The sequence below is a fragment of the Trichogramma pretiosum genome, unplaced genomic scaffold (assembly GCF_000599845.2).
Source record: "Trichogramma pretiosum strain Unisexual culture from Peru unplaced genomic scaffold, Tpre_2.0 scaffold18, whole genome shotgun sequence".
Lineage (NCBI taxonomy): Eukaryota > Metazoa > Arthropoda > Insecta > Hymenoptera > Trichogrammatidae > Trichogramma > Trichogramma pretiosum.
The window spans coordinates 369,890-390,778 of NW_019641681.1; the positions used below are offsets into that span (position 1 = coordinate 369,890).

The 20,889-nt window shown below is 41.6% G+C and overlaps 1 protein-coding gene across 1 annotated transcript; it reads left to right on the forward strand.

Moving 5' to 3' along the window:
- Positions 1–84: 84 nt before the first annotated feature.
- On the forward strand, positions 85–20,831 carry LOC106652216 (UPF0676 protein C1494.01-like). Its single transcript, XM_014371037.2, has 6 exons — positions 85–1,604; positions 15,855–15,967; positions 17,901–18,016; positions 18,091–18,244; positions 18,426–18,608; positions 19,559–20,831. Exons 1-6 carry the CDS (start codon positions 1,442–1,444, stop codon positions 19,961–19,963), a joined length of 1,134 nt encoding a protein of 377 aa, XP_014226523.1. The 5' UTR covers positions 85–1,441; the 3' UTR covers positions 19,964–20,831.
- The last annotated feature ends 58 nt before the right edge of the window (positions 20,832–20,889 follow it).

Consider the following 20,889-nt stretch of genomic DNA (forward strand, 5'->3'; position numbering starts at 1 on the left):
ACCCTGTGAGCGAGGCACGATTGGCAACGAGGCAGCAGCACGCGCGCCGCACGCCAAGAGCTCGACGACGACTTGGTCAGCTCGACGCGACGAGACTCGAGCGGCGTGAGTTTAGTTTATTGCTCGCGCTCGTCCGCTACGATAACTCACTCGCGAAACAAAACTTCGAAATATATATTATATACACACTTACAAAAGCGACCCACGCACACACAAGCATAAGCACACACGCACGCACAAACTTAAATAGACGCGCTCAAAGTACATACATACGCAGTGTATCGTGTGTAATATATAGCATATATAAAATAAAGTAAAACAAAGTTGCGCCCGCGGACAGACGCAGTTCGTCTCTGCATCATACGTCCACAACGATCCTACAAACGTATAGAATAAATGAATGAGAAAAACGCCGGTTCTTCATCGCTTCGAGCGTCGACTAGTGCAACCAAAATCCTCAACTGCATATTGTACGCACGTCGAGCAGCGGCAGCAACAGCAGCAAGTTGACAACAGCTGTATATTGTGATATATATATCGATCACAACACCGCCACCGCCAAGCTAATATAATAACACGGCTCGACTCCCTTTTTTTGACGTCGCTCGTGTTATTGTTGTTTGTTTTTGTTTAGAGACGACGAGGCGCCCGCATCGCTTCGGAGTTGTTAAAGATACATCTCTCGCGCGTCCGAGCCTATGATAATATTATAAAGTGCATCAGCCGCAGCAACGCACAGACTCTCTCACATGTACATATATAGAATTCGTATTGTACACATACACACTTACGCGTAGTGTGTCGGCGGGTGTGTGTATACATACACGACATATATAAAAGTGCGTTTAGTGCGTGCGCGGGAGAGAGAGAGAAAGATAGAAAGAGAGTGAAGGAACACTGTGTGTGTGCCGAGCCTGATCGTGTCTGTGTCTGCTGCGTCTACCATACACACACACACACATACACAGAGAGAAGAGATACACGCCGCTTATGTATATATAGAGCGGCGAGAAAAAAAAGAAAGCAAAAGAGAAAAGAAAAGAGTCTCCTTTAGACACCCGAAGAAGCAGATACAGCATTGGTAATAGTAGTAGTAGCAGCAGCAGCAGCAGCAGCAGCAGCAGCAACACAGTTAGTAGTGGTAGTAGTTCACAGTATATACAGTACTAGTACTGTAGTGTTAGTATAGTTGCTCTCCTCTGGCCCGGAAAAACGTGCTCAGTTCCGACTCTTTTGGTTGCTCGTCGCTCGCCAATTGTATACAACACAGCATCTTGAATGTGCGCATCAACATCCAGATCATCATCCAGCATCATCAGGTTTTTCGCTAGACGAAGGACCACCAAGCAGAACTACGACCAAGTCATAGCTGGGTCTTACTCGACGTCTTCGTCGTTATTGTTATTGTCGACCTCGTGCTCGCGTAAAAATTTCATTCGAGATGGATTATGAGACCTACGGCTACAATTTCGGCATCATCAACAGCCTGAACCAGCAGATACTCGACCGGAGCTACTGCAAGCCGGCCGTGATGACGCCCAAGCCGGAACGCGAGACCATGCTGAGTCGTTACGAGCTGCCGGTCATCGATCTCGCGCACGTGGGTAAGTGACATTCTCTATTTACCACCAGCTACGTATACATGTGTATATACCTTTAATACTTGCTTGTTATTGTATGTGCGCGTGTATTCGTTTATATACAACCGCGACGACGCGACGGATAATAATATCGAGCAGACGCCGCGCGCGAGCTGTCTCCATTATAATGTGTATAGAACGACGTTCGCGCGCTCTCGCACGCACACACGGTTTTTTTACTGCGACCGATTTTTAGCCGAGCGAGTTTGTTCATGTCTATGTTGTTGGTACGAGATGCACGCGTAATGCATGGAAATGATGCGAATTTCATCGCGTGTGCGACTAGAGCTGTACGGAGAAAGATCGGTGCAGACGACTTTTCACACTCTCGAACCAACGGTTTTTTCTCCATGAGCTGCAGATCACACTTGGTTACACGTTTTCTTCTTACTACTACGGACGCATAACTCGGTAACGGGATGAAATACGTAGAACAAACATATTTTTATTCGACGTAAATTCCTATTACTCAGATTACAATGTATTCGATAGTAGGCGGAAGCGTTAGATCTACCAGATTTTGAATTTTTTTATCTCATCGTCTAAATATATAATCGAATACACAGCAGCGATCGGATTGTATATCGCTTCTTTGTATACGCGACAGTTCTCGAAGATCGTCTTTCTAGAACTGCGCCAGACGTGGCGATATTTATTTTTATGCACTTCCCTCATATACTGGCAATTATTATTATTAAAATATAAATAAATAAGCACGGCACGATCGGCACGCGCGCGTAGTCGCATATATAGTAGTCATCGTTCGCAAAATCCTTCGTGCATGATTTGCGCGAGCGGCTTGGTATATCGATCTCGACGCGCATACACACACAGGAACTCCACGATATTTATGCACGCTCGCATTTGAGTGTCCGTGTATCTGTATATATTTCGCCTCTCGAAAAGACCGTTTTATTTATATACATAAAATGCGCGACGACGACGACGAGAGGCGGACAAAGTGTATATAGTAAGCGCAAAGTCCCGAGAGTAGCCCCGACGGAGAGAAAAATTTCTCGCTCCGCATCCGGTCGAGCTGAATCCCAAATGTCTGCGTACGTTGTGTTGTGCTGCTGCTGCTGCTTCTGGTGTGAATGCGTACGTATTTCTTATGCGATTTATGTATAAATATACAAGACGATACATACGGAATACAGAATTGCTCGCCGGCTGTACTGGGTATCTGTATAATATAGCGTAATAATATAGCGCAGCGCGCTGTCGCTTCTCGAGTTATTTTATTTTATTTTTTTCGTTATTATATTTTTTTTCATTTCGAATGAATGAATGAAAATGAGAATGTAACGCGAGTCTAATCACGTTTGACGTTCGGAGTATATATATAATGTAACGAGTCTATACATATATACAACTGATAAATGAAGACTCGTTACAAAACTCCGAGTAGAGTCATACACAAGTGTGTGTGAGTGTGTGTTCTGTCATTTTCGACGTAATACAGGCAGCTCTGCGCTCTTTATATTACACAGCTAGCTAAAGACCTTCCTCTGTGTGTACAGTTGAATTTTCCTCGATTAATTTGAACGTGTATTGGGTGACTTCCACCTTATACAATTGCCTCGATCGCGCCCGGCTATATCCACCCGACACTCGTCGCGTGACGAGTGACTTAGCTAAAGATGCCGAATTAGCAAAAAGTCACGTGAATACCTTCTCTTATCTCTTTCCTAGTTTGGTGGCCAACTCTCCGCTCGTCTATATAATACCTGCCGATTTGTTAATTTATCAACCGATCTCGATCGCCAGAGAGCTCGTGCGGATTTCTCGAAAATTTTCACTTTTCAGCCAGTGTGCAATTATCGAGACGCGAGTAAGTGAGTATAGAGAGGGAGAAAAAAAAGCGCGAATTACATATGTACACGATTGCGAGCACGACGATGCCGATTAAAAGTTTTTTTTATTCGCGTTAGGCACGTGAGCGCTTCGAATAAAAGAGAGAGAGAGAGAGAGGATTGGCGTTCGCACGCGATCTCAGTGAAATTTTCGTCTATACAATTAAAAATGGCACTGTTATGGTACGCGTTCGAGCCGAACGCGATAAGCTCCGAAAAATTTACGACGTGTAATCAAATAGACAGCAGTTCACGCTAGTAAGAATAAAAATAAATAACAATCGAGTTTATAGTTGTTGGTCGTTGCTACTAACTATATTTCGTAATCGGCGCAAAAGAAGAGAATTAATAAAAAAAAAGAAATGATAAACGAATAAACGAGCCCTCGTTCGACACAACTATCTGGTCGTTACAATCGATCCAAGTGATTAAAAGGAAAATACGATTATTTTATTCGCTAATTTTTCTGTCTCTTGCTCCTTTCGCTGCGCGCTTAGTCCTTGGCCGATCTTGAGATGCTGTCGACGCGCGATTTTTTTTTCACCAGATACAGACTATAATTATGAAAGTTACATGCACATATTAGATGTGTACGCACGTGTGTGCGCGTCTATGCGTTTGTTAAAAAAAAATAAAGAGGCGTAATGTATATGGGACGTTGTTGATTTATGTAATTAGCGATCAAGGATGAGAAGGTATCGATGCGCTGCTTATTTTGCAGTTTTATCATAAAAACTCGTTAGAAAATCTCTTCGTCGTCGTGCGCCGTTCATGATCTCGCTTAAAACAAAAAGAAAAAAAAGAACGTCTCGAAGCGCGAGATATTTTATTATACCATGCATATATATATTAAACGAGAGTCTCGTCGTCGCCGCGCGAGTGCCTGTGCTTTTTCTCCATCACGTTTTTCGAAACGTGAAACGAATTATCCCGACTGACACAATTTTTCAGGTGTACACATTGTATATACTTAAAGCCTAGTAGCGAGAAACGACGGCGAGACATTAGACAGATATACACACTAATTAGCTTTTAAACCTCTCCTCCTTTCTCGACGCCTATAATACACAAGTGGAAGAGATAGAGGCAAGAGATAGTGTACTTTTCGATCGGAGCCAATGCAGGCGTAATTCATTCATTATGCATACCTGCACACACGCGATTCGATGAAATTTTCACGAGTTTCTCGTTTAATCTCGCCTTTGTACCTGGTGGCACACATATAATACATACAAGTACCGATTGACTCCCCATATACCAAAGTGTCGCAACGCGTCTAAGCGTACAACAATGACGCGCGTGGGGTTATGTATTATATATCCAAGCAAACTGTCGAAATAGCCACATTTTACGGGGCAGCCTAAAATTGTAGGCACGTTGCATAAACCACATCTCTGTCTCCGTCTCGCTCGCTCGAGAAAGAGATGAAATTTTTTTTTTTGGTCGTTGCTCTGCTCACCTCTGCGTATATATAGTCGATATCTTTGTCTCTCCGTTACACACACTCGAATTTATGTCACACATTTCACGAACCAGGAAGTTTTTCGTCCATATACATGATCTACACAGCTATATAAGTTATGTAGGATAACTTATTACGAGCTCTCGGTGAGCGCATTGTGCGCTGCTCGCAATGATATAATAATAAATGTCGTAGTCGATGAAGTCATTTCATCTGGCGCAGCACACGTGCCACGGAACAAGAGAGCTCGCGAATCGCGAATTAAAAAATGATTCGCGTTTTTCCACCTTTTTTTTCTCTTTTTATCTTCCATATATATGGGTAAGGCTCAGAATTTTTTAAATAAACCTGCGCTCGTATGTCACCGATCTTGACGCGCTTTTGGTATGTTATAGTACATGGTAAAAAAGACCCAAAACCAAAATTTTAGACCCCCTCCCCCCTCCTACCCCCCACTTCCGGTATAAACGTCCATTTTCTATCTATATTTTTTCTGAAGGCCTGAAGCAATTAAAAAATCTGAAAAAATTCACAAAAATACTTTTCAACAATCCAAACAACCTTGAATTTTTTCAGATTTTTTGAGTGCTTCAGGCCTTCAGAAAAAATTATTGAAAATTTTGAAAATTCATATACGGCGCTACGATGCAATACAAAGCCCGATCTTTTTTTCCACTTATTTTTGACATCAAAATACATAACCTCAAATTTTTTCAGATTTTTTCAGACAGAGCGCTGGCGGTTTTTAGCCGAAAAACGCCCTTTTTTTACGAAAATAATTTTTTTAGGGCGATATGAAGCTTTAAAAAATCTGGAAAAATTTTTTTCTTGTTTTTCAGGTCAAAATACATAACCTTGAATTTTTTCAAATTTTTTAATTGAAGGCGATAGCATCTATGGCTAAAAAACGCTATTTTTATGAAAAACGGTTCCTGGAACCCAGAGGTTCCGGTAAAAAAATTTGAAAAAATTTTTTTCGAATTCCTTGTCAAATTTTAATAAATTTTGACCGTCGCAAAATTTCGATTGGAGCTTCCTAGCTCATTCTAGAGCATAACAAAGATTCGAGCGAAATTCTGAAGACGTTCATCACAATTACATTATTTTTCAAATTTCTTCAGAATTTCGCTCGAATCTTTGTTATGCTCTAGAATGAGCTAGGAAGCTCCAATCGAAATTTTGCGACGGTCAAAATTTATTAAAATTTGACAAGGAATTCGAAAAAAATTTTTTCAAATTTTTTTACCGGAACCTCTGGGTTCCAGGAACCGTTTTTCATAAAAATAGCGTTTTTTAGCCATAGATGCTATCGCCTTCAATTAAAAAATTTGAAAAAATTCAAGGTTATGTATTTTGACCTGAAAAACAAGAAAAAAATTTTTCCAGATTTTTTAAAGCTTCATATCGCCCTAAAAAAATTATTTTCGTAAAAAAAGGGCGTTTTTCGGCTAAAAACCGCCAGCGCTCTGTCTGAAAAAATCTGAAAAAATTTGAGGTTATGTATTTTGATGTCAAAAATAAGTGGAAAAAAAGATCGGGCTTTGTATTGCATCGTAGCGCCGTATATGAATTTTCAAAATTTTCAATAATTTTTTCTGAAGGCCTGAAGCACTCAAAAAATCTGAAAAAATTCAAGGTTGTTTGGATTGTTGAAAAGTATTTTTGTGAATTTTTTCAGATTTTTTAATTGCTTCAGGCCTTCAGAAAAAATATAGATAGAAAATGGACGTTTATACCGGAAGTGGGGGGTAGGAGGGGGGAGGGGGTCTAAAATTTTGGTTTTGGGTCTTTTTTACCATGTACTATAACATACCAAAAGCGCGTTAAGATCGGTGACATACGAGCGCAGGTTTATTTAAAAAATTCTGAGCCTTACCCATATATAATACAAACGCACCGATTAAACGACTCATTTTATAAATGTATAATAACGCGAGCAAACAGGATAAACGCAACAACAAAACTCGATCGGCGGTGCGCAGTGGTGAATTGCTCGCTCGATCGTCGTTGTATTGTTGTTGTTCGCGCAATGCATCGCTGCTCGCGCGCTATACTCGCCGATTACCGGATGATTAATGCATACTTTTCGCGCGCGTACACTTTTGTTAGGCAGCAGCAGCGATTATTATACAAAATGCCTCTTCTATTTAACCGGATTCGTTCCGGTTTTGTGGCTCTTTTTTTACCGGATCAAACCGCTTGTTTGTATAATACGCCTGTACCGATTGATTTTTTTTGCGACTATAATCGCGATAGCGACAAAAAAAGATGAAAAAAAGAATACAACTATGTAGTTTTGACACGATAAAATGCGAAATTCACGAGTAAATTTTTGGAGTGTATGTAAAGAGAGACCCCACGTCGTTGAACTGTTGCTGTAAAAATGCCGCGCCAATACCGTACAAGAGCCCGAGGTCGATCGCAAAGGAGTCGCCTTCTTCTGTGTACCATACTCTGTATACCCATAATGTACAGACATGAACGAAGGTCTCGTTTGGTACACTTCCGAGCTGCGATCGCCATAATGCATACGAATATCGGAGCTCTTATATATTATACGAGGTCACTGTCTGTCGCTCCTCGGCACAAAAGGGAACTTCCCCTCTCTCACTCTTTCTCTGTCTTTGGATTGCCATAAGGTGCGCGCGCGTGTGCGTCTGTCTGCGTCTGTCTGCGTCTGCTGGTATTTGGGCCCTTGCCTCTCGGGTCCCCCCGATTCAAACGCGTCTACATTAATGTACGCACACCCTCTTTCAGACGTATCGTCTGCAGACCGCCTCTGGTTTTATATATTATTATTATTATTAGTCTACCCAGCTACAGTAAGTGGGTCATATGCGTTTTTCGATGAATAAACCGTTCGTTTTTTTTCTTTGTTCTGCGTGTACATGTAATGCGATAATTTAATTGCAGCAACAAAAAAATTCGCATTCAGCAAGTAAAATAGTCTCCCGATTGGTGATGAAATTGCTTAAAGTAGGGGGTCGTAGACAAACTTTGCCATATTTCTATGATCTATCTTTGATCAAAATACAATGTACTTATTCTTCGTCTAGCATCGAATCAAAATTTTATTCAGCGAATACGAAGCTCCCTTTCTAAATAGCACCAGCGAAAACTTCGTTATGATGTAAGAAAAACACGTTGAATTATGGAATAACTTTTCACTACATCTCCGTTGAACTACGACTTGCCAAATCGTTACTCATTGTTCGAGAACGATTACCTTTACAGTAACATCGGCCTCTCATTCTCTAGAGTGTATTTTTTTTAGCAGCTCTTCCAACGAACTTGTCGCAAAATATGTATACACAATAATATGCTACAATTTTCATGATGTTTCGCGTTTCTCATTATTTGCTGCTGCTCGTCGCAACGACGAAAGCACGTGACGTCAGTCAGAGACCCGCACACTCAAAATACTTATGCGAGCTCGTGATTATGTTTTTGCTCTTCATTCTCGTTCACTCGTAATGTGTCAACGTGAGAGGGAAAAAATAACACTCCGCGCGCGCGTGCCTGTGAAGTATTTGTTTATGTAAATCGCGAGTACTGCTTCTATCGCCGCTGTTGTTGATGCTGCTGCTGGCGCTGTTCTCTTGTAATTAAGGTGAAACATTATCAAATAGGTCGTTGCGGTTTGTCTATATCAGCTAGATGCGCGCACGACTCGGTGGGATAAGTTGTTTTATTTATAGTTATTAAAATGTTGATGAGGTTTCTTTATTATCGAACATTATAAAAGCGGGTTTGTCAGGTTATACCCACAGCTATCGCATCGATATTCAAAAAATGTCGGATAAAACAGCCTTTATGTAGTCACGAGTTTAGGTATTTCTATCAGAATCTACTAAATTATTGCAGTAAATATTATGCTTATTCAATACGACATTTGATTTTAAATATTTTTCCTCTACCTGTGACTTATTAATCATTAAGTCGAGAAAAAAAATTAAATTAATTCAAGGTGAGACCAGGGCAGTTGCTTTGCGAAAATCGGTAAAGTATAGAAGAGATAGAACACGGCAGCAAAAGGCCGCTGTGCAATCAGTGTATGCTTGTATAAAAATCCATTTGAGACTCGTTTTTCTTCTGCTCTGTAACGATCGAAATACGCCTTTATTTAAAAATTTAATCAATTTACGAGCGTAACACTGCAATCTTCATTTTGTCGGAGTCATTTGAAAACGAAGCGTATTGTTCGCTATTGAATAGTTATTAATCTGTACTCCACATTATTCTCGCGTGGCAGGCCAATGACCAAAACATTTCCGGTTTTACGTATACATTACGCATCTGTCCGTATTTATACTCGTGGTCCACTTTTTATCAGGTCGAGGCGCGAAACAAAAAAAGTCCACGTGCACTCTTTGGGTCGCAAAATAGACTTTAGAAATTTCGTTTTATCTGGTCAACATTGTCGTCGCTGTCGTCGACGTTGCTTCGTACACCACGAGGAGAAGAGAAATAAATAAACGAATCGTGTCATTGTAAAAACACCAAGAGTCGCTATACATGCTGCGCCGTAAGCTTCGTGCTGTCGCGATCGCGAAGATCTCGCGCGCGTGCTATAACTCCCGAGCTATATAAGTAACCTCGATCCATGGGTATGAATTTCAAATCGTTCTCAGCACACATGTACGACACACATGTACATGCGGTCGCCACGCTGCACCGATGAAAATTCATGCCTTGGCTTCACCTTGTGCAGCGAGCGAGCGACCGAGCGATCGCAGCCGAATGTCGTTGCATATAGCCAGATATAGGTATAGCTACCTACGAGCGAGGTGAACTTGAATTACGTCTAAAGTTTCGCCGTTTTAGAGCTTGTATTACAAATTTTCGCATCGTTACAAAGTATTTTACACGCACTAAATGCGACAACAACAACGTTTACTACCTGCTACTCTGCGCGCGCGACCGTAGAGATACAATCATGCAATTAACGACTCCGATAACTGCACTACTCACGCGGGTGCGCGTCTGTATAAGTGTGTTGTCGCGCTAGTATTTAATTATCAAATTGCACACATGGCTAAATTGAATAATGAATTTTAATAGCTTCCATGTATATCATGCTCTGCGTAGTTATGCGCATCCTATATACCCGCGGCCTCTGCGAGCTATGTGTTTCTATATTGGAAAAATTGAAGCGCAGAAATAGATCGCGAATCAGAGAGGAGCCCCATGGAAAGGGCAACAAACTCTTGGAAAAATACAAACGAATGAACCATAAGCGTGATCTCGTCTCTCTGTGTCTCTATTTCTCGCTTACGACGATGTGTGTTGTACACAACGCAAGTATAGGCCACGATAAACGACAGACTTCGTTATTTCGCGTATGTCGTCGTTGAACTGTAGAAAAAAATAATTATGCCAAGCAAGTACGAGAGAGAGAAAGAGAAAGAGAAGCCAAGAGATGAAAGGAGAATAAATAAAAGAAGAGAAAGAAAAAGGGGCGGAAAAAAGGCAAAAACGAAGCCTTTTACATCGAACTCTGTATGGCATACGCACAGCTGGTAACATTTTCAGCTATATAAGACTCCTATGTACGTACATAGAAGCACACTTGGCAGGAAATGCCACTCGCTCTTCGATATTTTGACTTTTTTTCTTCTTCTCTTTTTTTTGTCTCTGACCCATGCAAATAATGGAATAAGCGCTCGTTTGCGTACGCGATCCGCGCACATACTCAAAAATCATGACTCGATTTGAAAAAAGATCATCGTGCATGTAAAGATACGAGTCGCGATCGAGCTCGTACGTCCATTGGTATTCGCGAAACGTAGCTCGCTGTATCGTAAAAGGTAAACGTACTCCGCGACTGGCGATGAGACGATCATGCCTCGCAGGAAGAAAAAAGACCTCGAGCTTTAAAGGACACACGCAGACGATTATACGCGCGCGTAAAGCAGTTCGCGCCGTTCTCTCTCTCTCGGTCGTTCTGATTTTTGCACGTTAAGCAACATGTGCTAAACGCGTGAATTGTCACTGTGACGTATACTTGTCATCATCGATGTGTGCGTGTAAATATGTGTCTATGTGTATTGATACCCACACACTCATTTACGTATGCTCATGTTCGAATGTAACAACTTAATGAAGAGATAAAGATGATTACGCGCTTTCAAAGAGCCGAGCGAAATTATGAATGACTTTCCATTTTGTACTGCCACTGCGCGTAAGATACCATAATCGATATACGCGTATAATAGACGTTTCAAAACTTGCATACAAGCCGTCTGTTTATGTTTGATTGGAAAATTTTTGATTTCCATAACAATTCGTAAATACTGACTCGAATAGAAGCTTCACAGATCAACTTTCCAAGGCCTTCGCGTTGAATTTTTTTTTGCCTCTTTTTTACGAACAAATGCAAGTGGCACAGCGGCTCGTGCCGCTCAGCAGCGCATCGCACGTGTTCGAGGCAATGTTTACCAACAGGTTGCAGTCAGTACTGCCGCGCAGCATCGAGTTGCTGCCGCAAGCGGAAAAAACGGAAATCGCGATTGGTTTTGCGCACGCGTACCATCGTGTACATGTGAAATGAAAATCGTACTTCTTGCGAGCTGAGAAACTTTTAAATACTCGCGCGCTCTGGAATGGTTGACACTTGTGCGTAGTATCAACCGAGCCGTTATTTATGCGATTCGCGATGTATGCGTGTATTAAGTAAGTTCCTCCACGCGCGCAGCAACAAATGTTTCGATAAATCTCAATGAACGGCTTTGATTTTCATACATATACGTTAGTCGTAATTTATGATTTTTTAAAAGTCAAATTGCTTCCTGCATACGACGTCGTGAAGTTTCTATATACAGCATCATACGCCGAGACGACGATTCCTTGACATGCGTTAAAAAAAAAACCTATGCATATACGACAACTGAATGTATAATGTATCGTTCGTCGCGATCCTCTTCCCTACATTTTTCCGTATTGGTACGTTGCACATTTTTATCTTCCGGCTAATATAGAACCTCGCACCCCTATATATACATCTCTCTGTCGATGTAGTATATGCTCCTTCAAAGCATGCGTGTGTATATAATATTTCTCTGCGGTATATCACGTTGCAATTTCTAATGTCAACCGCACAAGTAGTCGACTCGACGACAACGAGAGACCAACGAAAAAAAATCGGCAATCAATGGCTCGCCAATGTGCGTGACCGGTACTCGCGCGCAGCGATGTTTACACGCTCGAGGTATGCTTCTAAACGAATATCGCTATATAGCGATATGTACACACACGCCCGGCATAATCTTGACGCCAGTACTTATCGCCTTTTTTTCCCCGCGTCGCTTTTCTATCGAATTCCGCGCCCCGCGCGTTAATGCGTGCACGAGAATATATACACGAGGAATGCACTGCGATTCATTTTATTTCTCTCTCTTATTTACTCGAGATTTACATCGAACGGCTTTTATTTATTAATTAATAAATGATATTATCAGCTGTGGCGTTGACATTATCGTATTTACCTCTCTCTGATCGCTCTTTGTGTCGATGCACGCGGCACGTGTGTGTTTGCGTTCGCGAAGCCTAAAAAATGATCTCTTAAGCTCTCCGATATATTCACGTGATGGAGTGCTTTTGTTGCTTAACGAACGCGAGGATCGTCAGCGATCCGCACAGACATTCAAAACAATCAACGTTTGTGGCGCACCTTTTTTGTGTCGTTGGTTTTTATCTTCCTTTTTTTTGGTCGTTTCCAAGTAAAAATATGCGCTCATAAATGTGAGTCGCGCGCCCGATGATTTGGTTCACTCTCGCGCGAGGCACGTATTTAGTTTTTCCACGTGCTCGAAACATGTTGCACTGCGCGCAGCTTTTTCGCGATGACGCAACGACCTGCACAGCTCATATATGAAGCACACACACACACACACACACACACACACACACACGTCGTAGCATACATCATTGTCTTAATTAGCTTCCAGTCTTTTCAGGTGCTGCTCGCGCGCGCGTCGAAACAAAAAAGAAAATCCGCGTCTCACGAGCTTAACGACATAATCGATTATCTAACTGGATTCAAATTTTCGGAATCTAGTTTAAGCTGCGTATACTACAATTTTTAGCCGCGATAACGACTAAAAGTGAAATTTTGACCCGCTATAAACGCAGTACTCGTATTATAAATATAAATGTCATAAATTTCACGTGTTCTCTCTGTATGTGCGTGTGCTGCTGCTTCCACATTTTGCGTCTCGCGCAGCAAGAGTCGAGAGTTCTCCTTTGAAACTCGACGTCCGTCTTTGCTTTTACCCGCGTTGCGCACACATGCAAATGGCTTATGACCCAAATGCGATCCTCTTGCAAATTACTGATATTAATTTGACGAAAAAAACAAAGAAAGAAAGAAAGAAAGAAAGAAACGAGAAGAAAAAGAGCCGTATGCGTAACATCGCGATTCTTTGTGTATACGAATTATAGTACACACATGTAAAACGCGTTGCTGTGTCTGCGTGTGTGGCAGATATCAAGAAGCGATCGCGAAATTGGCCTTGACTTCGCGTCAGATGTGTATTGTTACACACGTCGCGTTTGAACTATATCTTCTCTGACTGTCTGTCTGTCTGTCTCGGTGAAACCAAGTACAACGCCGAGACTTGACTCGAAAATCGGTATTGGTCGAATTAGCCTCGCCAATTAATAATACGCCACGTTTGTAACTCGATATAATACATGTAGTCCGCGTCGCTCCGTACACACAAATGTCTGCAACATAATATACACAACAATCATGGAGCTCCGGAAAATTTCGTCACTCGCGCACGTTACTAGGCGCACGCGAGGCAGTTATCGGCGCTATTATGCGCAACGCGCGATAAAACCTATATATATACGCGTGCGTGCAGCGCATGGCCGCGCGAGTCTCCAATTGAATTTTACAACCACGCGTCGTCGTGCTCGCTACGCGCACTTATTTAGGCGAGCGTAATTGAAAATGCAAGTTCTATAAACGGCCTTTTTTTTCATCAGCTCTTTCTAATCTGTATGCACGCTACGCGCAGCGCAGAGCTTTTACATCATATATATTGAAAATAAAAAGAAAAGGGAGAGAGAGAGCTAGTTGAAGAGAATAATGAGGACAACCCGAGCCTACGCACTCTATACGCGGCTATATGCGTAATATATACATTATTTTTGTGCAATAAAAAGTATCAGCGCACACGCGTTTCCCGTCCGAGCTATTATAGGCAGAGAGAGACTTTACAGCTGTCAAACGTACATCCGCTCTTTCTCTCTCTCCGTCTCTGCAGCTCGCGGGGCAGCTAGTGTCAGTGCATTATGGATGAGTGCATGATAAGCATATAGCGTGGCTTTATCAGTGCGCCGCGAATTGTCTTTTACCTAAAGAGCCAATAAATAAATGCCCTGATAATTGTTAAGCCTCTGCGTCAACTGACATGAGCGATGTGCGACAAATGACTTTCGTCTCGAGTCATTAATTCCATTTTAACGCGCATTTGTATAAACTCGCGCGTGCGGGAGAACCCTCGGAACGATAGGTATTATATCTCGTATAAATAGCTCGTCGACAAAGAGAGATTAAAAATATATGCGCTAACTTTATTCAATCTTTGAGATAATCGTTTGACAATATAAATTTATTCGCGTCGCGATCGTGACGAGGAGAGAGAGAGAGAATGCTATTTTATCATCGACGTTTATTATTATTGTTTACAGTGCAATGAAAAAAAATTAATATCTCCCGCTCGACTCGGACTTTATATATCAATCGAAGACAAATAATTTGTTATTAAAGACAAAAAATATACGTTTATAAGTGCGCTCGCTCGTGGCTCGCTGAGACTCGCTACTCGGACCAAGTTCGAGATCGTCGATTTGGCTTGCTGCCCTGAGTGGCCGCGCGTCGACGTCGTAGCACTCGAGGTCGCCTTTCGCAATATATCGAATTAGCGATTCGCGAGCACGATGCGTTTGAGAACGCGTAGAGATATGCGCACACTGTATCAACGTCGACGACTACGACGACGACGACGATGACAGGAAAAACCAGGAAATCTCTCGACGCACCGAACGACGATTGTATAGTATATACACGCGCGTAGACGAAATTTGTGCATGTGCTGCGGGGAAAGTGTGAATTTTCAGATTTTCAGATTCACAACTTGAGATATACACACGCTGCTTTGACGCAGAGATGCCTTGACGACGATTTCTTGCGTGTATGTCCTGTTTATGTTTCGCTGCGTAATCTGGCACCGCCGCTATATACTGTATAGGGTCGAGGAAATTTAATTTCGTCCGAGTGCTTTATGATATTCGATATGCACCGTATATATCGCGACACTGATATTCAATTAATTCGAAGATCTATCAAGCGAATTGCCGTATACTTGAATAAATTTGCCAATCGTTAGAGTTTTTATAGACCGCGAGCTCTGCAAGCGCCAAAAACAATACAAACGCATCCATCTCGTGTGTTGGCTAAATCCATGCAATATACGAGCTTGAGTATGATCATCGTCGGCCTCGCACATGAGTTGATGCGCGCACTACACGCGAGTGCATCATCACAAAGGAGCCATGCAAAAGAGAGAAAGATGTGCTCTCTTTGCCGCGCGATTATATATAAGTGTTTGATGGCTCGGTCATAGTATAAAGAGCGAGACGGGCGCCGCTATTATTGTAACTCTCATTTCGCGCAGAGCGCCAGCAGCAGCACGCCTATTTCAAACCCATGATGGCTGCGTGTCGCACGGCTTAGATATACATTTACGTCGTGTCTTTCGTTTTTAATATGGGACACAGTCAAATTCGCTTGTTTTTCACCCCGTGTGTACTTGAATTTTATTCTTAAAAAAAAATGATCAATAAACAAGATTATTTTTTTAAATGAATCGTTTGTTTTTTTCTTCGTTACAGATCACTTCTGCCCGCAGTACTCGATCTTGCAGAGCACCTCCGAGAAGCTGGTTAAAGCTCTGACGACGAAAGGCGTCTGCATCTTGGTGAACCATGGCATACCGATGCGAAAGGTATTATTCACGCTCTTGCCTTTTTTCTTTTCTTTTCTCTGTTTTTAGCCAGAGACTCGAATTCGCTGCTCGTTTTCATTTTTTCGTGACGTTTGCACCGCGCACGCTTTATGTATATTATGTGTAAAAATAAAAATGAAACAAATGAGCATAACGTGGCGAGAATGACGATTTGTTTCAACCGAAGGCCGAGTCGTGCCGTTTAATTTACATAAGTGTTGATGATTTTCAAGAGAAAAAAGAAGAATATTTGATAATGGAATGTTTCGGTTTTTTTTTTGTTTTTCAATTTGACGATAATAATCGTTTGTTGATCAGTGGCAAATGTAAACGAGCAAAAAATACCCCAAGAGAGATTTATCGTTTCCTCTGCGTGGGTGTGTATTATACGGGCAAATTTGAAAGTTTTTTTTCAAACATCGTAAATTGATAAAAAAAACGTGCAGACTGAAAATACGTCATTAATATTTGCAAGAAATAATGTCGCAAGCTTTATAAAGTTCTGCATATTTGATCAAGAGTATTATTTAGATAAAATTGTCCACTCAGGGTGTGTCGAATTGTTTATATTTTGACGTCTCTTGCGCGGACGTTATAATATAATCACTTATAATGTTCCGACTAATGTTTCCGAGTCGCAAAAAAAATCTGCGAAGCCGAAAATATTGATTTTTTTTCTGACGTCACGAGTTCGTTGACCTCTAAGACAAAAATATTTTGCCCGCTAGATGTTGAAACGAGATTAAAATAGGAAAATAAACGAACTGATCAAGGCTTGGTAGGGATTATAATCAATTGTCGCGATGTATCGTTATAGCGAATTTCATTATCTACGATCGACTTTCAGCAAAAATATACGATAATTTGTCATTTATCACCGGGGACGGCGTCGATTTTCTTATCAATTTGATTTTTTAACTATGCTTGAAGCATTTTTCGCTCGTGTCAATTCGATACGATCAAATGACATTCAGGATCGATTCCATTTTAATAAGGTGAAAAAAAAATAATGACAATAGATGTATTGAAAGATCGATGGATTTGATTCTACGTGAGATCGTGCGCACTTGCAAGAATGATCGAAAGAAACGATGAACTTGATCCTTTTTTAAGATGACACAGTAGATTTGACTTATCTTCCGACATGATTGAATATTATTACTAAAAATATTAAAATGTCAACCTAACTACATAAGATGCCATTCATAAAATTCCCGACTCTTAGCTACGTAGAAAAGTGTAAAAGTTTTTCAAGACGATGTATCTCGGCACTCCGTTTACGGGATAATATTCTTACTTTTCAAGAAGAGTAACAAGAGTAAAAAGAGATCCGCACGCCGCTAACTATCTATTCTGCTACGTTTCCGTCGTCGTCGACGACTACGACTACCAAGACGTAGCTGCACTCTCGGAGCTTTTTTACTTTTCTTTCTCACATCCGTGGAACCGGTTAAACGTGTGCCTCGTGTGCGTACTGCGTATACAGAGCTCGAAAAACTGCACAGAGAGCAAAAGAGCGACGAGAGAACGACGTCGTCGTCCTTATCCTCTCATCCTTCCAACTACTGCTTCTGTACTAATAGTTTTTTTTTCGCGCGTGCGTGAATCAAAAATATAATAAAAGAGAAAAATGAAGAATCTTTGATAATGGCGATGGCGCTGTTTATAATACGCGAGAGCGATGTAAGTTATGCCGTTGAAAGATGTGCACTCGCGCCTACTGGCGCCATGGGGGATTTTTCCTTTATACTCATATATACGTGCGTACATACGACGCGAGAAGGCAGACTTGTGATGTACACGTGATCGGAAGCTTTTTCAAGCTGCGTATTTTTTTACCCCCTGCTCGGCGTGGAGAAAAAAAAATCACTTGGAATTATATCGATGACGTGCATTTCGATTTTTAATCGTGATTTTTTTTGTTCGCTTCTAGGTGAGAGCTGCTTACGCGGCTATGAACAAATTTCTCGCGCTTCCTGACGAGACCACCGAGAAGTACAGCCGAGATCCCGATACCAATCATGGTTACATCAAGCCTGGAATGGAAAGGTACGACACCTTTTTCAACTTGTATCTTTTACGCACGAACGCGATGTCTTAATTGTGCGACGCGAATTTTTCAGACTGGACAAGGAGCTGCAGCGCGATGAGTTGCGCCACGCCTACAACGTGTCGAAGCTCAAGGGCCCGCTACCCGACAAGGAAGTGCCGCAATTCCGTGCCGCCATCGACGACCTATCCACCGAGCTTAAACAAATGACCAGACTCTTACTCACTGTATGCTTCGTAACCAACACTTAATAATCTACTTACATCTCATCAACAAAACCTTCATCAAAGAAAAACACAATTGAAAAAACGATTCTTCTTTTCCACCCTCCATGCGCTACCGACGAAATCCGAAATAATCGATTGACAAAAAAATCGAAAAAACAAAAAATAATCGAAAAAAAATCAGTCGCTCGCCATGGGTCTCGGTAAAAATTCCCAATACATGGTCTCGAAACACACGAAGATGCTGGAGGAGGGCAACGAGTCGACCATGAGGGTGCTCTACTATCCGCCCATCAATTGCTGCGAGGCGGGCATCACTCGCTGCGGCGCTCACACCGATTACGGAACTCTGACTCTGCTCATGCAGGTACGGTTATCTCGACTATTTTTTTTCTCATTTTATATATTATGCCTATTTAACGATATAATGAGCGAAGGTTGAGAGATGAATTATGAGCTACGTTATTAGTGCTTTTGAAAGTTACAAGGGCTTTGACACACACACATAAGTGTGTATACGCGCTTGGAAAATGTACATATATATTATATTTTACGACTCATTGCATAATAAAATATATATATAAGGCGCTCAGAGTAAGAGAGAGAGAGAGAGAGACAGTCGTAAACTGCGACGTAACAATATCGAGATATATATTTTGAAGTAAAAGAAAAATTGTCCATGCCTCGACTATTTTTGCATTATAAGACTTTCTCATTGGGGTTACAGCTCAGAATTATATTACTTGCGAAATGTCGCGCGCTGCACACACATACATACACACACAACCAGACACGCGCTTAGGATTTTTTTTTCCAACTTTTTTTTCTCATTACGCAATGTTATTATAAGGATAGCACCGCGATTGTGCACCGCGAGCGTAAAAATCTTCTTAACGTTCGTTTGCATAGAGAAATCATAAAAATCGATTGGTCTGCGCGCGTGTGTGTGCGTTTATTTCATTCCCGCGAGGTGTCGGGGACTTTTGTTGCGTGATTGAGATGTATATAATGTAAATCAGGACAGGGTTAAACTCGACTCGGTATGACTATACGCTTAGAATCTGTTTGTTTTTCTTACATTCTCAAGCACTAATGAGCTCATTAAATGTACAGCTTTATTATTGGTATACTTGTAAAATAATTATCTACTTTATATTGTTTTTGCAGGATCTATTTAATGTTTAATATTGTTGTAAGTTTTTGCGTGCCTGCCTATAAATAATGATATAAACATACATAACAACTGATCGACTTTTCCAAGTCTATGAAAAAAAAAGATTTTCTAATAATCGTTATCCCCCGCCTCGTTTTGTGCAGGACTGCGAGGGTGGTTTGGAAATCCAAACGCCCGGCAAGGACAAGTGGACGCCGCTGGGACACTTTCCCGGCGCGATAATCGTCAACGCCGGCGACATACTCCACCACTGGACCGGCGGCGCCGTGCACGCCGTCAACCATCGCGTGGTGACCTACGGCGAGCGCATGCCCCACCGCCACTCGCTCGCCTTCTTCGTTCATCCGGACAACGACGCCGTGATTGACGAGATCAAGGTCCTGTCCAAAGAGGAGCAACAGCAGCAGCAGCAGCAGGCGCAGCGGGAGCAGACTCAGACCGACGCCGCCGGCCAGAACAATACGCACAGGAAGAAGTTCGGCAGCGTCATGTCGATCGTTCTTCATCTGCAGCGTCGCTTTCGCGAGACTTACGGCGGATCGTCGTAAGGGATGAGGGCGCGAGCATCACCGCCACCCGCCACCATCATACATCCATCCTGCAGCCCATCAGCCGAGGTGTCGAATTCATTTGCGTTCATCGAGCGGACACACGCGCGTTCACGCTCATGTACATTTTGACTTGTTGCCGGTGGCGCGAATGAATTCTCGTAGCCGAAGCCAAAAATTAGTAGCAGCAGGTGCGCGGGAGGCCTTGTAAAATCAAAAAAAGAGATGTACAGTGCGATCAAGAACACTTGATTTTCGCTTATAGTATTTATGAATAAGATAAAACTTAAGATTTAAGATAAAAGATAAAAAATTCCGACTTTGATGAGACAGTAAGAGTGCGAACGTGATGTAGCTGTAATGAAAACGTGTGTAGGCGTGTAAGTTTTGAGTGACAACCCTTGAAAAAAAAAGAAGAAAAAATCTGCATTACCAGCAATGATAGTTTAGAATAAAAACGCAGACTGTTCATAATGTTACTTGTTAAAACGAAAAAAATAACTCGAGGGCAGACGATTGTACGATACAAATTTTTTTTACCCGTCGAATGACCGTACATTGTGTTTTGGAGTGCACTTGACGAGTGAAAAATTTTGCTTATCGACTACCTACGCATTTTTTGTAATCTACTAGATATATAACATTGTTATAATTTCATCACTGAGAAGGATATCATGAGGAATTTATAACAAATAAAAAAACGGCGAGTACTCTGTAGGATTGACTGCTCGTTGAACTAGTGAGAAATGATTCGAGTTAATCGAATCGGCATTGATTACTCGTGTTTTGTAAATCGCGAGCTTATCAATGCATACAATTTTAATGAATTCAATATTTTTAATGAAATGCCTAAGTTTTGTGACAATAAAATAAAGATTTTTTCATTTTTAACAAAGTAGCTATGAATTATTTATGAGTAAAATACG

Excerpts from the sequence above, each read along its gene's own strand:
- LOC106652216 (XM_014371037.2), top strand. The coding sequence starts at position 1,442 with ATGGATTATGAGACCTACGGCTACAATTTCGGCATCATCAACAGCCTG. Across the intron at positions 18,017-18,090 it reads ATCAAGCCTGGAATGGAAAG|ACTGGACAAGGAGCTGCAGC; the intron begins GTACGACACCTT and ends CGAATTTTTCAG. Across the intron at positions 18,245-18,425 it reads TGACCAGACTCTTACTCACT|TCGCTCGCCATGGGTCTCGG; the intron begins GTATGCTTCGTA and ends AAAAAAAATCAG.